General features: G+C 40.8%; 1 protein-coding gene across 12 annotated transcripts in view; it reads left to right on the plus strand.

Annotated features, from left to right (window-relative positions):
- EVI5 (ecotropic viral integration site 5) overlaps window positions 1-24,447 on the plus strand; it is a 363,365-nt gene that overhangs the window by 132,517 nt on the left and 206,401 nt on the right. For 10 of the 12 annotated variants that reach the window (XR_004536596.1, XM_033916075.1, XM_033916071.1 and 7 more), the window contains 2 exons: window positions 20,658-20,690; window positions 21,315-21,458. The exons of 1 other annotated variant lie outside the window; for it this stretch is intronic. Coding sequence is in view for 10 of the 11 variants with exons in the window: in XM_033916075.1 (XP_033771966.1) it covers window positions 20,658-20,690; window positions 21,315-21,458 (177 nt within the window). In the remaining variant the exon portion in view is untranslated. The remainder of the gene's footprint in view (window positions 1-20,657; window positions 20,691-21,314; window positions 21,459-24,447) is intronic. One more of the 12 variants, XM_033916074.1, reaches the window with a different exon arrangement.

A 24,447-nucleotide genomic window follows, 5' to 3' on the forward strand; every position in this document is an offset into this window, starting at 1 on the left:
TGACATGTCCATGCCCTGTCCATGCATGCCCCTTTGCATTTACTTACTGTGTGCTAAAGTTATATAAGATCTTTGAGCATGCATTTAGCACTTATACACATGAGTGTTATATTCATAAGTTTAAATACTAATAATCTTTCCAGTGCAATAGGAATTATATTCCTGCTCAGGAGCATTCTGCAGAAGATGTCAATCACAGCTTTTCTGCTCCTCCTCCTTCTCCCTGATCTCTGCTGCCCCCTTCAGTTTTTCCTTTTGCAGGTGAACATGAAGATGTCATGCTGATTTGCTCCTTTTATTTTTTTTTATTATTTTGCAGTGTGTTTTTTGTTGCTCACAGTTTTTACGTGGCTCAAGGAACTGCTGGCAGGTGAATCCTTTGGGGACCTGTGCAATCAGCCTGTTGAAAATTTGTGGAGCTCAGGGTTCTGGGTCCTCAGCATTTGCTCACTTACTTGACTTGATCAGGAGCTTGACCGCAGGCTGTTGGGCATCAATAGCATCCTTTGGGGTGCTCATAATGCTGGCTACAGTTTTGCCTCTCCCTCCTCCGTTCGGCGTTCGTCACAGCCTGGTGGTAGATGGGGTAGAGGCTCAATCCGACTGGCAGCCTGAAGATCTCAGTGTGACAGCTGACCAGCAGCTTGAGGCAGAGAATCCCTCCAGATCCAGCTACTCTTTCTGGAGCTGAAGCAGGCTGCTGCACCATTTCCCCAGAACATGGTCTGTGAGTATATGCTGTGACAGCTTATGGGAAAATTGGGGAGGGGGGATGTCTGAAAAACTGTGTTTTGACTGTTCTGCAGCAAGACTTTGTCCCTCCTCCACATCTAAAATCCTATTTTTTGGTTGTTTTTGGTCAGCCCTGAAGAATGTTAAAGCCATTATTGATGCCAAAATGCTGCCACAGCAGCCATCTTGGATTTCCCAAATTAGTTTTCTAAGTTCTCAGACTTAAAAAAAAAAATCTCCTTTTGCCTCAGAATTGGCAAGGATGGAATCCTCAGTCTCTAATAACCCTATATCATGCCTTATTTGCACTGGATGGGTGGCTGAAGGATGCCCTTGTGCCATGTGCCTTGCGGCATGGGATGAAGAGTCGGAAGCATTGGACTTAGCTCTCCCCAGGCCTCTGGGACTAGAGAAAGGCAGATGGTTCTGTCAGGGGGAATGAAACACCTTCTGTAACCCTGGGACAGCAGCTCTGTGCACCGTAAGTACTTAGATGATTCGCAGCTAAAGAAAAGGCATTTGTTCCACCCTAAGGGACAAGGAGACCTGCCCTCTCAGGCCTTTACGTCAGAGTTTATTAATCTCCTCTGGCAGGCTTACGTACAATGGTCAGTTACACAGCTAAGATTTTCCTGTCAGTTAGACTATGGGATTATGAAGAGTCTGTGTATATAATTAGAAGGGAAGAATGGTTGAGCTCCATAAATGTTCAGGCTGTTTTGTTCTTGTTCAACTTGTGTTTTTCTTACATTCATTGTTCCTCTCAGCTGCTTGTTAATGTTTTCACTACATTACTGTTTGTTCAGTGATTGTTTTAAAATTCATCTGAACAGATCAGGCACTTGGTGTCAGGGAATTCACCATACTCCTCCTTCTCCTGTATTTTTCTGTAGGGCTGTCATCAGCTTTGGTACAAACTGAAGGGGGCAGTAGAGATCAGGGAGAAGGAAGCAGAAAATTGACATCTTCTGCAGAATGCTTGCGAGCAGGCATGGACAACCCTATGGTTCAGCATACCATCCTTATCTACTGAAAAAAAATATTATCAAGGTAAGGACCTAATCTCTGTATAATCATAGTGCACAAGTGGCACTTATATTGAGCTGCAAAGCTTACAGAATTAAGTGGTTACTGTGCAGAAAGGACAAACCCCTTATGCTAAATATTCAAGATATTCTTAACATGTTCACATACCTTTATCATACAGAAATATACTTTATTGTACAATAAGTGTGCTTACAGATAACATGAATGCACTTTAGGTATCCACGCTACCTGCACTAGTGACAGTGTGGTAAGAAATTGTGTGGCTTGTTCCTGTTTTGTATTATTTTAAATTTCTATTACCCTCTGGTTTAATACATTCTTGTAATAGATCATCAATAAGCATATCCTCTAATAATAATAAAAAAAAATTGTGTTCTAACTGTGGCTTGCAATCCATACCCATTCCCTGCCAGTAATGCACCCATTCCTTTCTTCATTCTAGTTTAACAAGTTAGCATCTGAGTTAGAGCATGCTAACTGTAATGCCAGTGTGGTGCTGGTTACTGTGACTGCATACTAACAGTTACTAACTGCTGAGGGGGGGAATTCATCAATAGTTTATAGTTTATTTACTTATATTCTGCATTTTACAAAGCGGATTACAAAATCACATACATAACAAACATCTACAGAAAATCAGACAACAAAACATATATCTCCCCATCTCAATGTTCAGTATTCCACAACTTAGCAGCAAAGAAACCCAGTAAGAGGAGTACTGAAAATATCTTGAGAGAACAAGTCTCCCCTAACCCAAGAAAAGGAGTGGGAAGAGACAGCCCAACAAAAGCAACCTACCAAATTTTTTTGAGTGAATGGGAAGCCCTCAGTCTCACAGCCTGCAGTGGGAACAAGCCCCTAATGCACCAGCTGTCACAGTCATACACCCAAAAGGGTAAATCAATTTATACTGGCTACTCATTTATTTACTCCAGATTTCTATGGAGAAGCTAAGAACTTTATGTTCAGCTTGTGATTATGCTGGCTTGGCTGACTTTGGCCGCTGCTTTACCCTTGGATGAGGGGCAGAGACAGCTAACTAGCTTATTAATAATAATAATAATAATAATTTTATTTCTTGTATACCGCTATACCGTGAGGTTCAAAGTGGTTTACAGTAGACACAGAAGAGATGCAATTAAGTAAGATTAATTAAAATGAAGAAAAAGTACTTAGAGTTCCCTGACTGTCCCAAAGGCTCACAATCTTGCTAAAGTACTTGAGAAAAATAAATTATTGATTTGTTCATTTAATTATTTAACTTATTTCCACTTTTAGCACACTGGTTTGTGCACTAGTTATTCATGTCAAATTTGCACTTCAGTAAGCCCGGGGATGTTTCACAAATAATACCCTTTTGGGTGTATGACTGTGACAGCTGGTGCATTAGGGGCTTGTTCCCACTGCAGGCTGTGAGACTGAGGGCTTCCCATTCACTCAAAAAAATTTGGTAGGTTGCTTTTGTTGGGCTGTCTCTTCCCCTCACCCCTTTTCTTGGGTCAGGGGAGACTTGTTCTCTCAGTATTCCACACAGCATAAAATAATTTTTCAACATCCATACTTCATTTGACTGAATGAGACCTTGTGCAAAAATAATCCAACTTGACAATAGCACACATTGATGAATTCCCCCCTTAGTTTATGTTAATCAAAGGACCTCTCAATCATTTATTAAATGAAATAGTACACCGTAGCTTCATTAGACAGATATGTGTATTTTGTTTAACCTTACAGTAAAATTCCACTAGATATTCATTTCAAAATATCATCTTATCCTTAGAATATATTTGAAATGTTTAACACTTAAACACTTGTATATTTTATATAATTGTATAACCTCATTACTTGATGTTTGGTGTAATATTTAAAATTACATTGAGCATCAATGTTATGTGGTGCTTCCAAAGCCCTTTATTAGTGGCTTGGCACATGATAGACTCTAAAAATGGGAGTAAGGGAAAGTGATTTGCTGCTGTCTTCCCTAATTTGAAATAACAGCAAAGAACATAGTTTTGTTCTATTTTCAAATGCAGGAGGCAAGCTGAAAATTCAGACTTGTTTGTACTACTCCTTCCCCCCTCCCCCACCCCCCAACTGTTTAGTAAGGATGTGCAGGGCATAAATTTTTGTGGTTTAGTTTCTATGGAGACAAAGAAAACAAGAATTGACAAGAAGCTTTCCACAAGGAGCCAGAATGTTAAAAGTTCAAAAGTGTTTATTTCAGGCCAAAATACACAGTCCTTATTACTGTGTATTTTGGACTGAAATAAACACTTTTGAACTTTAAACCTTCTGGCTACTTGTGGAAAGCTTGTTCAGTCCCACTGTTTTCTTCATCTTCACTACATCTGTGGGCTTTCTTCTTGGTGGACTCTTTGTGGAACTTTAGTTTCTATGCGGTCCATCTACTAAGCTACAGTAAGCAAAATGGGCTTACTACAACTTAAAATGGCTTACCATAGAACATACTCAGGCTCCAGTTGCAAGTTTGATATTTGCACATGTAAATACCATGCTAAAATTTTTAAATATTTTCCATGCAGGGGGAGTTTTGGGGGGTGGAGAGTGGGTGTTTCTGTGTTGATCGGTTAGTGCAGCTACATTACTGCACACTGATGAGTGCAAGATTAGTGCATGAGTCCTTATCACCTACGAAATAGGTTTTATAAGTGCTAATGTGCTAATTTTTTTTAATGCATAAGCATTAATGGCATCTACTGATAACTTATGGCTAAATTTCAACTGGGTAATAGGCAAACATCAATCACCATAGCAAAGTCACCCAGACTGCAACTAGTATCCAAAATAAATTTTTTAACAGTGTGGCCGGGCCAGGCCCAAAGCAAGTGGGAAAACCCGGCTCGGACCACAGGTAAGATTTTCAATGCGCCTTTTATATGGCTGATGTAAGGAAAAACCTGGACACCGGATTTAATGTAAATAAACTTCACCGGGTTTATTATAAGGCAAAAGAAAAATTCCAAAACATAAAGTAGTTTCTCACAGTCACCAATAATACAGTTCCTTCCACTTAGTTCCAGTGCAACCTATCTGTGATTTAGTTCATGAACTCGACATTCCTTGTCAGCAAAAGGTAAACCAAAAATCAAAACAGGCTTTTCAGTCTCTCCAATTCCCCAAGTCTCTCTCCTTAGGGCTGCTGGCTGCTACTAGCAACAGTTCTTGCCAGTACTGGCTGGGCATAGCAGGTACCAATCCTTCTCCAAACAAGTCCTCAAGAAAAAAAAAAAACACGTTTTCTCTGCCACTGCTTTTCTTTACTAGCACTTTGTCCCCTATAAGGAGTTTCACAGCCCTGCTCTGCAGGCTGTGTGGAAGCAAGCCTCCCTTTGCTCTCAGCTGTTCAGGCCCTCCCAATTGCCCCCAAAGTCCAATAGCTTTTATTCCTTGTGGACCTTGCTAGTAAGGTTACAAACGTGTTTCAATTCAGGCACTGCTGCCTTGCTACTTCCTGCAGCTTTAATTAGGCTCAGGCTTCTCTGGTCAGAGGCTTGACTTTACTTTGAGGAAGGTAGTAATTTGTTACTTTTAAATCATTTCTCCATGCCTTCCTCGAGCACACAGAATTCTGGTTCAGCCTCACTATCCCTCCCCCACCCTGTATCACTGCCAGTTTCCATTAGCTCTCCTGCTTCACTTTCCACCTCCCATCCCCTTCCCTGGGTGTTTGGGACAGTTTCAAACTAGGATTCTTCCTGGTCTGAGCAAACTCTGAGACCTACCTCCCAAGGCTTATATGGGGTATTACAATACCTCTCCGAAGGTAGCATTTCCTGTCCTTCCTTCCTGACCTAGAGTAAAACTCCTGTCTTGGTGGTTTGGGAAGGTTCTTGGGCTGCTTCTGGTGTGCCATGCTCTGCCTGCCTCGAGAGAGTCAGCTGTAATTAATTTGTTCACTTGTTAGTCCAGCTTGAAGCTGACCTGACTACAGAGCTCCAGGCCTAACTCCACCCCCCTCTGAGTTGATATTATGTTTCTCCATAGCTCTGGGAAAGGAATAATACGGGATAGACTGTGTTTTCTGTGCCCTCCCTGCATGATTCCTGGCTGTGACATCACCTGCCTTTTCTCCTTATTCCCTGGCTGTATGAAGGCTTTTTGCTTTTAGCTGTATGAAGGTTTTTGACAGGCTGTACAGGCTTATTTTTAGGAAGAGATGGATTGATCAAGTACTTTTGGACGTGCTAGCAGTCCTCTTAGATGTGACAGGATTTTCCCTGTCACAATAGATATTCTCTTTTTGCTTTTCATGCAAATATCGCATGAGCCATTTTCTTCACCAGATCCTTTTATTTATCTAAGCAGCTGTGTGCAGTGCTTATTAGTGCAAGATGTGAATCCTTAAAATTGTTTATGTTTAAATCTTTTTTTATTAAACAAATGCAAACACAAAAAGACAAAAGTGCAATACAAAGTTTTACAATAGAATCTATCCACAATGGAGGACTGAACTCTTATATCCTCCACAGCTACATCCAGACACTAACCCCCCCTTCCACCCAAAATCAGAGCCCCTCCCAACCCCCCTACCCCCCCCCCCCCCCGAACAACTGAAACAATGCACAGACTGAGGTCAGATGTCATATAGGTATTGTAGTATACAATTGAAGTCGATTCAAGATATGGCTATGACTCTCTGGAGACAAAATATTCAAATATGGAGTCTCTGCTCTGGCGTCAAGAGGATAACACCAAACGAACTTCCCAGCCCATCAGCTCATGTAGTCTCTTTCTCCAATATCAAAAGAGGGAGAAAGCCAACAGTTCAAGATACATTTCTTCCCCAAAATAAAACATTTACTAAGAAATAGTTTTTCTGCAGAGGTGTACACAGAGAGCAGGGAGAAGTGAGCAAACAACTTAGAAAGCACCGAAACAGGCACGGGCACTTGTAAAAGCTCCTGTAAAAAGGAAACCAGTGCTTTCCAAAAATCCTGGATCCCCTCACAACTCCAGAGCCCATGAAAATAAGAATTCACTTCAACAGAGCAACACTGAGTATCAACACAGCCCATATCATAACTGAGTATCAACACAGCCCAGATAATAGGCTTGACTTTGAGAGACATAAGCTCTCAGGACTATGCGATGGTGACATTCCCATAATTCAGCATTATATACCAGACTTGCAGTGCGTTTCAATACCCTTAGCAAAAAATCCCTCCTTAGGTCCCTCCCCAAGTCATGCTGCCAGGCCTCCAAAACAGAGGGGAAAACCCTGAGCAGTCAATGGGCCATAATCTGTTTATGAAAATAAGAGATTGAGACCCTAGTTTCCAGATCTGCCTCCAAAAAAGCACAGAAGTGGATCCCAAAATCTCTACCCAAGGCCCTCCCTCCCCCAAGATAGAGCCCACGTAATGCCATAGTTGACAATAGACAAAAGAAAGTCCATTCCTAGGGACTCCCTGTAGCACCAGGTCATCACTGGAAAGAAGGGCCCCTGCAGAACATGCCGTTATTGCTCAATCCCCCGAGCCCGCCAGCCACTGAAAATTGAAGGGCCAACCCCCAGAGGAAAAGCTAGGTTCCCTACCAATGCCAAGAGCACACTCACATGAGAGTTCTGATTCCACAAACAAAGAATCCGTTGCCATGCCACCCATAGAGGCCGAAATAGAACACTACTCCTGCACGAGCGTGGCGGTTTGGACAAGAGGGCATGGAGGAGATAAAGAAGATGAAGAGGATAAAATAGTCCTGCTCAAAGGAAATATCCGTGTGTAGAGAGATGCCTAACACACAATCACTGATATGGCGCTACAAACTTGCCTGATTGTACACTAGAATGTCAGGCATACCGAACCCCTCCCCCCAGCAGTAGAACCAACTAATAAAGACCAATGCACTTTAGGCCTCTGCCCCCCCCTCCCCCCAACAAAACCACGATAACAAAGAATGCAAGGCTTTCACATCCCTCTGTAATAAAGACAGGGGAGAGTCTGAAGAACATACAGCCACTTCGGGAATAAGACCATTTGAAATAGGTGGATCCTGCCCAACAAAGAAAGCGGAAGAGCTTGCCATTTAACCAAAAGCATTTTAGTATCAACAAGGAGTTTATCGATATTAATGCGATAAAGTTGAGTTAGATCCTTAGTCAGCCAGATCCCAGGTACCTAAAGGAAGACCCAAACCATCTCAATGGAAAGTCTCGCCTCCAGTGCACTTGAAGATGTTCCGAAGAAGCCAAAGCCTCCGACTTGGCCAAGTTCAGGGTAAAACTAGAGAAATCGCCGTACTCACGTACACGCTCCTGCAACGTGGGCAACGAGCGCTGGGGGTCAGTCAAAAACACCAAGAGATCATCAGCGAATGCTGCAAGTTTAAAGTGAGACGCACCCAGAGATAACCCTTGGATGTCAGTATTTAATTGGATTTCACAAAGCAAAGGATCCAGAGAAAGAATAAACAAGTGGCGACAGAGAGCATACCTGCCAAGTACCACTGCGGATCCTAAACGAGCCCGATAGCTCCCCATCGACTTGAATCTGCGCTGCAGGGTCACTATACAATGCCCTAATCGCGTTAAAGAAGAAGGTACCCACTCCATACGTTCGAAGCACCATGAAGAGGTAGCTCCACCTCACCCAATCAAATACCTTCTTGGTGTCAAAGCTAATAAACAAGGAAGGGCTATCCTCCGAATGCACTCTTTCCAATGCCAGCAAAATTCACCAGATATTCTTAGCCACTGGCCGGTCCCTTACAAATTCCACTTGGTGCTCCAAGACAACTGAGGGCAACACACACGCCAAGCAATTAGCAAGAATTTTAGCCATAAACTTAGCCTCATAATTCAAAAGGGAGATTGGTCTATACGATTCTGGAAAGTGAGGATCCTTGCCAGGCTTCACGAGGACGATAATTTGTGCTAAGTTCAAATACCGGGGGAGGAAGCCCTTGACACTAAGGTTGTAAACATCTGCCAACACTGGCACAATCTCCTCCACCAGTAATTTATAAAACTCCCCCCTACCCATCCGGTCCCAGTGCTTTGCCCAAAGGACTAACCCTGATCGCCCACTCCACCTCCCCAGCAGTAAAGGGATGTTCCATAGCTCCAGAATCCCTAGGAGACAAGTAGGACAAATCTACACTATTCAGGTACATTTGCCCATCCAGAACCTCCGGGCCTGGATCCGCATATAAATCCTCAAAAAACTTCTGCAAAATCTCACATATTTCCACTGGTCTATGATGTAGAACACCTTGTGAATCACGAAGAGTTGTAATGGCCTCTCGCCCCCTAAGCGTATTGACCAAACGTGCCAACAACCAGCTACTTTTATTGAAACTTAAAATGCTCCCACGCCCTCATCACTCCCAGTTATAATAACTCATTCAATTCCTGTTGGACCTCCAATAGCTGCATCCTAAGCATGAGAGACGGCTGATGACCATATAGATGTCTCAACACTGTCACTCGACACTCCAATCCAAGAACAGCTTGGTGTCTCATCTTGATTTCTCGGGCCACATAGGCAGTAACCTCTCCCCGTAATACAGCCTTTGCTGTTTCCCAATACAGAATGGGATCCTCACAATGTTGCTGATTAGTGTGTTGAAAATCTTTCCACTGACGCATCAAAAACTTCTGAAACCAGACATCATGGTAGAGATAGCAAAGAAACTGCCACCTTCTCCAGCTGCTCTGAGAATCATAGAAACATAGAAAAGTGACGGCAGAAAAGGGCCAAGGCCCATCAAGTCTGCCCACTCTATTGACCCACCCACCCTCCTAGCTACCCTTTGAGAGATAGCACTCTGATGTCCCATTCCCTCTTAGAGATCCGACATGAGCATCCCATCTGTTCTTAAAATCTGGCACGCTACTGACCTCGATCACCTGTGCTGGAAGCTCATTCCAATTGTCAACCACTCTTTCGGTGAAGAAGTACTTCCTGGTGTCGCCATGAAACTTCCCGCCCTTTATTTTCAGTGGGTGCCCTCTTGTGGCTGAGGGTCCTCTAAGAAAGAAAATATCATCTTCTACCTCAATACGACCAGTGATATACTTAAACGTCTCACTCATGTCTCCCCTCTCCCTACGTTCTTCGAGAGAGTATAGCCGTAATTTGTTTAGCCTTTCTTCGTACGATAGATCCTTGAGTCCCGAGACCATCCTGGTGGCCATTCACTGAATCATCCCACTTCCAATGAAAACCCACCCAAGATGGTTGGAAACTTCAGTGGGTCCCATTTCCACCCCCTGCACCTGGGGGAGTAGGGCTCGCGAAATAAGAAAGAAGTCTATATGGGAAAGTGTCTCATGTACCCGAGATAAGTGAGAGTAATCGCGCTCTAGAGGGTGTAACACTCTCCAAACATCGAGCAACCCCAGTGCGGTTTCCAAGGTCCGGAACCCCGTACAAGACTTGGTAGTCTCTCTTCCAGTAGATGTGGAACGGTCCATCTCTTAAAATTGTTTAATATTAACTTATCTTTAGTTGATAATATATTCAGGGAGCACCTCCACCGACATGACCATGTTTCATAAATCTTTCTTCAGGGTCAAGGCTCCCAGCATATATATTGCAGCGTATATATTGTCTCGTATTCATGCTGCGCTCCACAGTTCCTAATGGCTATTGTGGAGGGTGGCAGGTCAAATGCGTGCAAGACAAAAGCACGCCGAGAAAATCGCCAAGACAAGTGAGCGCAAGACAATTGGGCGCAAGGATAACAGCATGCAAGACAATTGGGTGCAAGAATAACAGCATGCAAGACAATTGGGCGTAGGGACAACTTAGCGCAATGACAATTCAGCGTGCCTCAAAATGGCGCATGGCTGAGGTCACGCGCATGTTCACCACGTCACCACGTTATCAGTATGGTTACCTTGCCTCTTTGTGCTTTGAATATAAGTCACATGAATGCATTTTCGTTACTATGGTTACGTTTCCTCTTTATATATGTGCTCAGAACAGCCCACCTTCCTTTCGCTGTCTGACTGTGTCCGTTATAGGTAAAGCTCTGAATTTGCTAGAATTTGCTCTATACAGATATTTGTCTTGCACGGATTTTACTCACCTTTGGTGAGAGCAACACTACTTCCAAATTTCTTCATTTGCAGGTACGTTTATATTTTTGGTTCATAGACAAAAGCGCGCGGACAAATGGCCGCAGACAGTATATTTTAATTTCCTTACTTTTGAAAGCTATATAAGATGCGCGCTACAGAATCGCAAGATAACCGAGGATATAATAATAAAACTCTTGAGTGCGCTTGTTCAGATTAAAGTTTTGTTGTTTGTGGTCATTTGTACACTTGCATAATTAACTTTGACCCGAGTGTAGCAACTATAATGGAACGCTTAGCACACATGCGCGGATCAAAGTTTGGTCATTCTTGCACCCGCATAATAAAAGCGCGAGAAGGGAGATTTATGATATTAATATTATGTGTCATTTAATGCTCTTTGTGCTTGTTCTCAAATTTGGGTGGGAGGGAGAGGGGGAAAACATATTCTTTCATTTTGATGTCTGAGATATTAATTGTTTGTATAATTTAATTCAGTTATAGAATTGAAAAGTAATAAGGATGTAAAGAAACATTTTTGCATGAGGTAAAAACTCTTATGTCTTGCACTCAGTTGTCTTGGCACTCACTTGTCTTGTGCTTACTTGTCCCGCTCGTGCTTTTTACTAAAAATCATTCGCGCTGAATTGTCTTGCGCTCACTTGTCTTGTGCTCACTTGTCTGCGCGCTTTTGTCTTGCGCGCATTTGACTATGAACCCTGTGAAGTGTAGCATGAATACAATGAGAAAATATATACGTTGGGAGCCTCGACTCTGAAGAAAGATTTATGAAACATGGTCATGTTGGTGAAGGTGCTCCCTGAATATATTATCAACTAATAAGCAAGGCACAGCTACATAAATAAATAAAAGGATCCAGTAAAGAAAAAGAAAAGCAAAAAAAGAATAATGAGCTTGCTGAGGATCTATTAAAAAAATTATTTTGAATACTAGTTGCTGTTTGGGTGACTTTGCTATAGTGATATGCATTAATGGCAACATTAGCACTTGGCTATCAATTGGAAAAAGTGGAAAGTCAGCCGTTTTACTACTGTGGTAAAAATGGCCTTAGTGTGTGTGGGAGAATCTATGTAAAGATGTGCTAAAGCCACTTTCTTCTACAGCTTAGTAAAGGACTCCTGTGTTATTTGTAGGAGTTGTTTAGTTTTTTTAAAGGGGGAGGATGCAGTGTTCACCAGGGCGCCCCCCCCCCCCATTTTCTCTTGTTTCAGGCAGAAAACAAGATGAAACAACTTGGGAAGAGTTATTTCAAATGAATGCACATATCTACCATTAGTAACTTTCATACTTTGTGAATGTAGCATTTAGACACTATTCAGTATTAATCGCATACTAGCTCTGTTTTTTTCTCTTTACAGGCTAGCTTTTATATATACATTTAGGTAGAAAATACTAATTTTTTTAAAATAACCAGTTTACGAGTCTTATGTATTTAGTGTACATGACAATCTGAATTTTTAAAATCCTACATTCATCTTAAAATATTTATATGGCAGGGCTGAAATTGATTGATTTTTCCATATACTGTACTGAAATACTTTTCAAAAAGCACAGTTAATTTGGATGTTTACAAATTCCATGTCTTGCTAAAATTGCAAAAAAGATTTGAATGTATTTCCTGCATTAAATAAAAGTATAGTTTATGATCTTTTGAAGTATTTATGTGTTACTAATTATAGTATATATGGATTAATCATGGAATACATTTATATTTGAGCTTACAGGTAGCAGTATTGATGGAACTAATTTTCTTTTAGCTTATTTTCTTGGTAGCCTTTCATCTTAATAAATTATCTGAATCTTTTGGCTTTGAAGCAGCAGTTTATGCATAAGAAATTGGTGCTTATCCTAAGAAACATGTACAGCGCACATGCTATTTGCTGTATGGAATGCTCGTAGAAATGTCCCTGTATTTATTTGCATGAAATGTGTAAGGCTCCCTTTGCTTTTGTTGGCATAATGAGCTGCTTGGATAGAGCTTGGGGGACTAAGATTTAAATATATATATTTTTTTAAATCCCTTTTCATGGCTTCAGCAAAATTGTTTTTACTTCTAAGAAGACAGGTGGACTGATTTCAAAAATTCATAGAAGGGCAAAACTGCGATCCTGGCTCTAGAATTTAAGGGTGGGAAAAAAGCTACATGAATTTGCTTGACAATTGTCTCTTTGCTTTTATTTATTTTTGAAATATGCTAGTGTGCACATTTCCTGTGCAGGTTTATTTAAAGACAGTATAGCAAATATATTTAATTTATTCACAAGCCTTTTTTAAACATTTTTTCCGTCAGATATGGTAGAACTTAACAGGGCACAGCCTCATTTTTGAGAAATGAAAAGACAATTAAAAGAGGTGAATCTTGAGTCTGTCTTCTGATTGACTATTGAATTTTTCCAGATTTCTGTTTACCATATTAGTAAATATGTAAAAAAATGGTTTTTAAAGTGCTCAATAAACAACTTATATCATCTTAATGAATGTTTTCAATAATTTTCTAGTCTGTTTAATAGACCTCAGAACCACCTCTCCTCCGTCCCACCGAAGTGTAATCACGGGGAGATGCAAGTGGTTCACTCCTCACTGGTCTATTTAATTTAAATTTTATATCATTCCTCCAGTTTTTATACTTAAATTTACTTATCTTAGTAATGGCGAACTATTAGTTCTCACGGTAGACTGGCGGTAAGACCCGACATGTTTCACAATTGTTTCTTCAGGGGTCTGTCAAATGCTGCCGCCATCCAACCAAACAAAGATTGATTAGAGTTGGATGGCAGCGGCATTTGACAGACCCCTGAAGAAATAATTGTGAAACATGTCGGGTCTTACCGCCAGTCTACCGTGAGAACTGATAGTTCGCCATTACTAAGATAAGTAAATTTAAGTATAAAAATTGGAGGAATGATATAAAATTTAAATTAAATAGACCGGTGAGGAGTGCACCATTTGCATCTCCCCGTGATTACACTTCGGTGGGACGGAGGAGTAGTGGTTCTGAGGTCTATTAAACAGACTAGAAAATTATTGAAAACATTCATTAAGTTGATATAAGTTGTTTATTGAGCACCTTAGAAACCATTTTTTTACATATTGAGCATTGATTGGTCTAAGGTAACATTTCAATACCATATTAGTAAAGGCATAAAACAAAAAGCAAATGAATATAATTCTCAAATACTGTTTTTTATTTTTTAAATCCTTGAACAAGCAGACAGCATATTCTCACATGTGGGTGATGTCATCCATGGATCCTGGTAAAAGTGCATTGTCATCCATGGAGCCTGCATTGCCACTTTAAGTTTTTAGAAACTTCATGACTGTCCACACCACGCATGCGCAGGTGCCTTCCTGTCTGACACTGGCTTGTGGTACCTTAGTTCTTCATTTTCCACGAAGCAAATAAGTTCTATTTTTCTGGATTCTGTGTAAAGCACGTTGCCTTCCCATTAATAGTTTCTACTTTGACCCTTTGGCTTTCTTTCTTGTTTTCTTTTATCCTTTTTTGGTCTGTTTAAAAAAAGAAAAAAAATTTTTTTTTTGATATTTGCCTTTATTTTGTGCTTCATTCGGCTGCGGTTCTCTTTCTCGTTTTCATCATTGAGGTTTTTGATCTCGCCGCCGAGATTTTTGTGTCCATGTCTAAACCTTCAAGCGGATTCAAAAAGTGCTGTCGTTGCCAGCACCCTATTTCAGTCACTGACTTGCACAGTTGGTGCCTACAGTGTTTGGGGCCTGAGCATCAAGTAGACACTTGTACTTGTTGTTCTACGCTATAGAAATGCTAGTTAAAGGCATCCATGGACTCCGGTGATAAATCTGAGCCATCAGTACTGGCAGTACCAGTATCAACATCGGAAGCTGTTCCTCCATCAGGCAAGCCCACTAAGAAACCATCCTCTTCCCAGAAAGCATCGCAGGCCTCTACAGCATCAAGTACCTCAATGCAGGCCAAACGTTGACACTATCAATATCCGTGAGTGCAGGCTGTGTCTCTTACAGGGTGAGCATCTTCATCGAGGCCTCCCATCCCTCAACACCCTGCAATACTGATGATACCGGCTGTTGAGCTAAGGGTACCGGTGCAAATCTTCAAGGAACAACTCTATGAGTTTTTCTGGAGGAAGCTTAGTGGCCTCTCTAAGTTGCACTCGATATCAGTGCTTTCATTGACTCCCTTGGTTCTGGCCCAGGCTGAGCAAAAGACTCCAAGGCCACATGGTACCGATTACAGGTCTATATCAGGGCACCATTCTACATCATATTGGCGCTTTTCATTTTGGCATCAACGCTTTCCATCAAAACAATGATGTACTACATCGAAGCATGGACACTCTGCATCGAAGCATTAACCTTCTGCATCGCAGCATTGACATACATCCACACCCCATGCTTCCAGGTCCAAAAGACCATCATTGTCAATCGTCATCTAAAAAGCTCTTCTCAACGCTCTGACACTCATCGATCTCAACCTAGAAAATCTTCATCCTACATAGAATCTCCTGGGGTACAAGAAGTTGATACTGAGTATGAGTCTACATTATCTGCTCCTGAATCCTATGGTATCCCATCAGATCTTTCTCCTCTCCCTCCTAGAAGATTTCCTCCTGAGGGGCTTTCCTTTACTAAGTATATCAGACAGTTGGAGAAAACTCTATCTGTCAAATTGAAGGCAGACACTGAGCCCAGAACAGAGCTCCTTGGATTTTGATGAGCCTCCCAAAGAGTTTCTTAAGTTGCTTCTACATAATCTCCTCAAAGAAGTGCTCTTTAAGAACTGGAAGAATCCTCTTTTTGTTACTATAGCCCCTAGAAAGATTGACTCACTTTATAGAATCAAAACTTGCCCTGGCTTTGATAAACCACAACTACCAAATCAATTGTTGCTTGTTGAATCGACCCTTAAAAAAAAAATCCTCCAGCTCCAGGGTTTATACCACTGCATCACCAGGACATGAATGAGGGTCATACTATAGTTAAATTTGATCGCCGTCTTTACTAGAGCTCTGTGTTGGCCAAGTGAATTCTTAATTACAACTTCTACATATCTTTTTACCTTAAACATCTCATAAAGAAGTTGGCTGATTTTGAGCAGCATATTCCATCTAACTGCCTAACAGATTTTCAGCAGACTACTTAGTCTTCTTCAAATATGAATGTACATGGCAAGAACAGCTTTTGATGCTTTTGAAATGTTATCCAGAGCATTTGCTATGTCTGTTGCTATGAGACATCTTGCTTAACTCCAAGTCTCCGATATGGACATAGTTGTCAAGATCAGTTAGCAAACATCCCTTGCTTCGGTGAAGAGCTCTTTGGTGACAGGATAGAGGCTGCTACTCAGAAACTTACTCAGCATGGTCAGAATTGAAATTCTTTAATGAGATCTAAGACTAAAGCTCAACCATCTAAGCCTTCTAAAAAATCTACCTCATTCCTTTAAGAGACAGTATCCTACAATATCCGCTTCTTCTAAGCCTTTACCACCGAAGAGACAGAAACAACAAGAGACCTAATAAAGCCCAGTCTTTGGCTTCTCAAAAACCAGCCCAGTGTTTTTGACGTGCTTCTAGGGGGCATAGCCAAAATTCCTCTCAGCCTCTTCCTCAACCCATTGGAGGTCGACTTCAATTGTATCATCGCAGCTGGACTCTCATCACCATAGACACCTGGGTCCTCAAGGTCATCAGGGAAGGTTGCTCTCTCCATTTTATAACTATTCCTCCAAACCACCCTCCTTAACATCTCAACAGATGTTCCTTCTTCTGGAAATCGAAGCTCTACTTCAACTAAATGCCATAGAAGTAGTTCCCCCTTCCCAGAAAAATCAGGGGTTCTACTCAAGGTATTTCCTAATTCCAAAGAAGATGGGAGGTCTTAAATATCTGGTCAAAGAAAAGTTTTGCATGCTATCTTTAGGGGCCCTATATCCACTTCTAGAATGAAATGATTGGCTGTTCTCTCTGGACCTCAAAGAGGCCTACACACATACATCCCAATCACAGAAAGTTTCTACATTTTCGGATAGCTCATCAACCCTTCAATACAAAATTCTGCTATTCGGCCTTGCTTCTTCTCCAAGAGTATTCATCAAGTGCCTTGTGGTTGTGGCAACAACCCTGCATATAGGTAAACAGAAGAACACCTCGCCTTGGGATATAGGCAGACAAAAAGGCAAGGGAGGCATTTTTTTTCAACCAATGATCGAGTCTTATTTTGAATAAAGACTCGATCATTGGTTGAAAAGACGCCTCCCTTGCCTTTATGTTTGTCTGCCAACAACCATGCATACTCAAGGGTTTCAGGTGTTTCCATATCTGGACGATGGACTGATAAAAGCTACATCTGCCCAAGCAGTCCACTTGGCAACACAGTTGACAATATATTTTTTTCAACTTCTAGGGTTCAAAGTGAACTTCCCCAAATCACAGCTTCAACCTTCTCAACTATTTATTTATTTTTAAAATTTCTATACCGTCTGAATTCTAGGCGGTTTACAATATATCTACATACATAATACTTAAAAACAGTACAAAAGAGAGACAAAACATCAGAATTTAAATTTCACAGTTAATCTTTGATCAAGACAAGTCAGACCCTATAAAAAAGCATTGACAAAAAATTGTGTTTTAAGAAGTTTTCTGAAAGTTCTTCTGTCAGCACATTTATAGGAGCCCTACTCAACACCACTCTTCTATAGGATTTTCTCCCTCAGCAAAGACAAGACACCTTACTTCATTTTTGCAATCAGGTCTCCACTCTACAAACCGTCTCAGCAAGACAGATGATGCGACTCATAGGTCACATGGCATCCACAGTTCGTTACCCCCTTCGCACAACTTCATCTCACATCAGCTCAGTGGACCCTAACATCTCAATGGTCTGAATCCCTCGCTTCCTTGTCTCGAAGGATCACAGTCACCTCGCCTCTTCATCAATCTCTTCAGTGGTGGATGGATCTGACAGATTTTTACAGGGGTTGCTTTTTCACATCCCTACCACATCAGAGAGTGCTCACCGTGGACACATTCATGTATGCTTTGGGAGCTCACCTGGATGGTTTCAGGACACAAGACGATGGTCTGCTCAAGAGAAGACATTCCACATCAACCTGTTAGAGCTGTGGGCAATTCGAAATGCTCTAAAAACCTTTCAGGAGAGTTTTTCCAACCATATCATCCTTGTTTGCATAGGCAATCAAGTAGCAATGTACTACATCAACAAACAGGAGGGAACAGGCTCTCTTCTTCTGTGTTGAGAAGCTGAGCACATTTGGAACTGGGCAATTGCTCAAAACATTCCTCAAAGCCATAAATGTACAAGAGAAACAGAATACACTAACTGACAAGCTCAGCAGATTTCTTTGGTCACACATGTGGACTCTAAACTCTAAAGTCTTATGCCACATCTCATTATGAGGGACTCCTCAGATAGACCTATTTGCATCTCCCCTCAACCATAAATTGCCTCAATTCTGCTGCAGGCCATACTCTCCTCATCATCTTGAAGCAGATGTGTTTCTTCTGGATTGGATGAACTAGTTCCTCTGTGCATTTTTGCAGCTTCCTCTCATTCTCAAGACTTTGGTCAAGCTCAAATGCGAATCAACCAACATGATCCTAATCGCTCCTCGGTGGCACAGACAACCTTCTCCCTTCTTCTTCAGCTGAGTTCCAAGGATCCAATTCCTTTACAATTTTTTCCATATCTGCTCACTTAGCAGGTCCTGCTAATTCACCTTAAAGCTAAGTGGAGGGGTTGTTTTCTCCTCTCATTGCCATTGAGAACAAAGTTATTAATCAGTAGAGCATGTAGCCTCACTTACTATCTTTCACATCAAAGTCATACACAGTGATGGGACGGTGGGTTCGACTATAGGAGCTACGGCTCTTGGTCGGATTACACAAATCTGAGTGTATGTGAAAAATTGCATTATATTTTCAACATTTATATTCAAGCCTTATTATTTGATTTATATATTGAGAAGTCTTGTTTCTAGTTATATTTTTGTCATTGACTTTGACCTCTTACTTCTGTATATTTTTGAGAGCATTTTCCTCACTTCCTATTATTTTTGACTCAGTCTGTATTTCCTTCTGCCATGCTCAAACTGGGCTGCAGCTCGAGGGCTGTGTTATAGTCCACGAGGTCTGAGCTATGGCAGCATCAGTAGTTTTCTTATGTTGCACTCCCATTGATGATATTTGCGAAGCAGCTACTTGGTTGTCAGTTCACAATGTCACTACTGTCTAGAATCCTGGATGACCGAGTTCAAACTGAAATTCAACGCCGAAAAAACCAAATTCTTCCTGGCAAGTCCGAACGACAAAATCAAAGACACTTCAATTTCCCTGAACGGACAGAACTTCCCTTTTGTCGACACCATAAAAATCCTGGGAGTGACACTGGACCGTCACCTCACTCTAGATACTCACACAGAGCTACTGATCAAAAAAGGCTTCTTGACACTGGAAATTAAGAACCATCAGAAAGTTCTTCGATGCAGCATCCTTCCGATTACTGGTGCAATCCTTAATTTTAAACCTGCTCGACTATTGCAACATCATCTATCTGAGTTCTCTCAAGAAAACCATTCAAAGACTCCGAATAATACAAAATTCAGCAGTGCGACTGATCTTCGATATAAAAAAATGGGACCACATAACCCCCTACTATCAAAAACTCCATTGGCTGCCCCTAGAGTGCTGTTCAAATTTATCTACCTCTGTTTCAAATCCATTCTTGGTTTGGCCCCCCTATACCTGGTCGCCCATTTTAAATTGGACTGTCCCACCAGGCCCACACGCAGAATACATATATTTAGCTACCCAATAATAAAAAAACTGCTGATACAAAAGATTCCTTGACAAAACTCTTGCTTTCCAGGCATGTCAACAGAACGACTGGCTAGGCAATCTCATCAAGCACTCCTCATCCTACCTTAACTTCAGAAAACTAGTTAAAACCAAACTGTTCAACTGATTTGTAACCAAGAACTCTTAAAAAGCCTCACCACTGTACTCTACTTACTTGCACTTGACGTCCCTACAATGCGACTCTCACTCTCTCTCTTCCTCCCTACAAATATTCATGTATTCAGACATCATTGCTATTCTAAGACTTCATTGTATTCAAGGATTTCATTGTTATTTCTTCGCTGACTGTCCAGCTCTTCTTGTTGGAAACTGCCTCAAACTATTTTGGCTTTGGCGGTATATAAAAAAATAAAATTATTATTATTATTCCGAGCATGATGGTCATTTCGACCAAGCAATATTACAGAATTTATTTTCTTTTTAATGGCCAACTCTTCCTCCATCCCATTACAGTAAGCTAGGGAGTCCCACATGTGAGAATATGCTGCCTGCTTGTCCTAGGATAAAGCACAGTTACTTACCGTAACAGGTGTTATCTGGGGAGAGCAGGCAGATATTCTCATATCCCACCCACCTCCCCTGGTTGACTTCTTAGCAAACCAGCATCGTGTGGGAAGGCACTCGCACATGCGCAGTGTGGGCAGTTGCGAAGTTTCTAAAAACTTAAAGTGGCAGTGCACTTTTATCACTGTCCATACTGGGCTCTGTGGATGACGTCACCCACTTGTGAGAATATCTGCCTGCTGTCCCCAGATAACACCTGTTATGGTAAGTAACTGTGCTTTATTGCTTCAGTGATAATGAATATAATATATAGATTCTTGCATTTGGAAGACAAAGAATTAAGGAATGCAATTTTATTTCTATTCTTTAAGTTGTCTCTTTTATTACTTTACTTTTTATATTTATTTCCCTTATATTCCTGTCTGAATTTTTCCTAGGAAAGTGCTTCCTTGGCAGATAGATTAATACAGGTATAGTTTTTATGTATTTTACTGTTTGACCAAAAAAAAACCACCTCCCCAAAACAGAGTCCTGTTTTTGATGCATGTTTTAACATGCATTCTGCTAATTACATTATTTTATAATACATGTTAGTTTTGAGCTAAAATATTTTGCTGTTATTTAATACAGCTGCCTATATATTTGTAAATGTTAATAATAGGCGAAACTGACAAACTGCACGTTGTTTATAATCCGCTTTATTGCTAACCATACTCAAAACATATAGTACAACAAATTCAGCAATCAATTTTGTTGCTAAATTGTTTTAGCACGTTCCCTTAATGTGGATAACTCAATCTCTAACAGATCTGTGCATGTATAACCAAGTTTTTTGCATGTACTAAACCTATATTGAATGCAAAATTATACTGAAATTTGTGCTTGCATTTTTTAGTTAGTAAGGGAAGTCACTATTTTTCAGTGAATGACTAATAGAACTTTTCTAGACTGCTACTAAGGATCACTTTTTAAAACTGCTGCCAATCCTGTGGTCCTTGGGAAGATTTTGAAGATTATAAAGTAAATTGCTAAACATTACAAAGGCGGTCTTGCATTTGTCTTCAGTTGCTTTATAAAAAAAATTATGTCCAAAGGGACAAGTGACAAGGGCCCAGGAGGCTGAGGAAAACTACCTCATAAAACGGGAACTGGCCACCATCAAACAGCAGAGTGATGAGGCTAGCACTAAACTGGAGCAAGCTCAGCATACCATCAGGGAGCTCCAGCAGCAGCAATGGGTAAGGAGCCTGGCAGCACTGTACCTTATCTGTTTCTCAACTGATTATGTTCTGCTGTTCATGCATTCTAATTCTGCAGTTGTTATAATTATTTAAACTTTACATGTACAGTATTTAGAAAAGATACATTGTATAGAGCTAGAATAACTCTTTTCATTTAGATTTGTAATTTAGAAGACACTGCATTATTAGGTTTTATCATTTTGCTTCAATACAGTACTTCCGCAGTGCCATTTCACACTGCCTGTGGAGGTAGAAAGTTCTAAATTGAGTTGCACCTTATAAGCCTTGTTCGAGTACAATAGGTGAGACATTCTAGACAAGTGGATAGTGTACTCATGGCCGTGTGCCATCTGTAGAAGGAATCTAGTTCGGATTTTTCTCTGTGTCTCCTGTGTACTTCACTGGGTTCCTTAGCTCCAGCTACAGTTTTTTCCTTGTGCATGTGTGCCAGCAGAAGTGTGCTTATTCTGCTCTCTCCTTTTTATTATTTTATTCAGTATTTTTAGTCCTTTTCTTTCAAGATTCTTGTGCTCAGAGCGTTTTCTTTGCTCTGCCTGCACTGTGAACACACAGACATCGGTCTGTAACTGACAGGCCCATCCCAGTGGCTTAGATTTCTTTGAAACTTAGGACCATCCCTGAAGTTGTCTCAGCTAAACAGGGGTCGAGCGCAGGCTATTAGGCACTCTTAGGAATCTTGACAGTGTCTCACAAGCTATGTCTTCTCACCTTTGCACATCCCGATGCACGTCCTTCGGTCCGCAAGGGTGGAAATGCAGTCAGGCATGGATCAGACTGGCAGCCCAAAGATCTGTGTCAAAGAGGCATTCCTAGCAAGAGGCAGTGATTCTCTGTTTCCAGCTTCTGTAAGCGAGCTGAGGCAGGCTGCAGCACATCTCTGTGAGTAAAGGCTGTCACAGCCTGTGAGGTGAATTGGGGGAAGTTTGAAAAATGGGGTTTTGAAGGTTTCTGCATGTTCTCCTGTGTTCCCCTACCTGAAAAATCCTAAAATTGCACAGCAGACTAGTGGCCAGCATTCCAATCTCACACACCTTCCTCAATTCAATGAACACGTAGCGATTTAAGATACCGTTTTCATCCTCTCAAGGTGTACGTTAGAACAGGATGTTTAACTCCACCATTGAGTTCCTAGGGCCACATATCTCGAACAGTCTATCTGCGACAACTCCCCACACACTACCTTTTCAGGAAAGGATTAAAAACATCTCTCTACCCCCAATGGTCTCAACTCATCACAGTCCTCTTCATCCCACAGGCTGCCACCCTAAAACTAACCTAACAAATGTTAAGCTCGCTTATCTCTAACACTATATCACAAATGTAACTCATCTTGCTGTAGGCCGCAATGATTCCCTGTTTAAAATTATGGGATAAGTTGTATTGTATTGGTTTTTGACTTTGGTTAGTATGAAAAATGTCTGTCTGTTTTCCTGAAGTCTGAGTCTATTGGTCTTCTCTTGCTGTTATAATGGGCAAGAGGAAGGGGAAAGCGAAGGCTCTAGTCCCCAGCCAGATACCGCTGATGAGGCAAACCACTTTGGAGGATTTTTGGTCATCCGTCGGACCCATGACGTCTGTTTCTTCCTCTCTACAAACTCAGGCGAGCAGTGACAGTAGGAACGGGATCTTGTCCAGTCCCGAGAACCACACAGTACTCCCTTCAACCTGGAAAAAGTCTTTTGGAGGGATAACAGCAATGAGGAGTTTGGGAGAAATTCAGACCTCTTCACTGCTTTACGGAAACCCCTCTCCGATAGTTTCATAGTTTATTAAAAATTTGATTAAACGCTTAACATAATATTTCAAGCGTTGTACATTTAAAAAGTTAAAAATATAAAATGGGGAAACGAACAACAAGTAGTAGAAAAAATCTTCATATAATTAGACATACTTTATTGGGAAAGGATGGGTGTAAACAAGAGGAAAAGCAGGGAGAACTACAATTCTTAAGTAAAGTAAACATGAAAAGATAACACAGTAGGGTAAGGAGAAGTAGGAAGTTAGTTTCAAAATTAAAAAACTAAAGAATTGGAAATCTCATTTGTAGGCTTCTTTAAACAAAAAACATTTTACTTTTGAATTTGTCCAAACTTTGTTCAGCTCTAATAAAAAGTAGGAGGGTATACCATCGAAGGTGTCCACTGCGCAAAAATTCTTGCCATTTAGAATTATGAGTGGGGCATGTGGGGGAAAAATTCCTTCTGAACCTACTGTAGTGGTGAGGATTGAGAAACTAGCCATTATAAATTTAGAAGTACTCTGGGAGGACATACAGATTTAAATTCCTCTTTTTTGAAAACTGTACAAAATGGAAGGTGAATTAAAAAGTTTTTCTGAAAAAATTGCTTCCCAGTCCCAAGACTCAGTTCAACAATTAGAGAAAGTATCATCTTTAGAAAAAAAGGTAGAGGAAGCACAAAATCTTGGAGTGGTTTTAGTGAAAGATAAGAACTTGGTCCAAAGGTAGATTGAATATCTGGAAAACCAGTTAAGGAGAAATAATTTACGCTTTTTGAATTTTCCGAAGTCCCTGTCTTCAGTGGACTTGGTAAGAAGATATTTTATTTTATTTTTTTTAAATTATTTATTTTCCAACAAATTATACCAAGCATGAGTATTTTGTACACAAAGATAGATTAAGACAATTTTTTAATTTGAAATTATCAACAACATAGCTTATACAGGAAATATTTTGATCCCTCATAATTTTCACATCTAAAAATGTAATGTGTGTGGTACTGCATTGTACAGAGAATTTTATCTTGGGGTGGCAGTTGTTAAGTCAGTCAACAAAAGAAAGCAAAGAAACATGGTCGCCCATCCAAAAAAAAAAGATATCATCAATGTACCTCATCCATTTCAAAACTAAATGAAACTGAGGGAACTGATGAAGCCAATGATCTTCAAAGTCTGACATAAAAAGATTTGCTACGGATGGAGCCATAGTGGCCCCCATGGCAACACC

This window comes from Geotrypetes seraphini, chromosome 12, assembly GCF_902459505.1.
Source record: "Geotrypetes seraphini chromosome 12, aGeoSer1.1, whole genome shotgun sequence".
NCBI classification, from domain to species: Eukaryota; Metazoa; Chordata; class Amphibia; order Gymnophiona; family Dermophiidae; genus Geotrypetes; species Geotrypetes seraphini.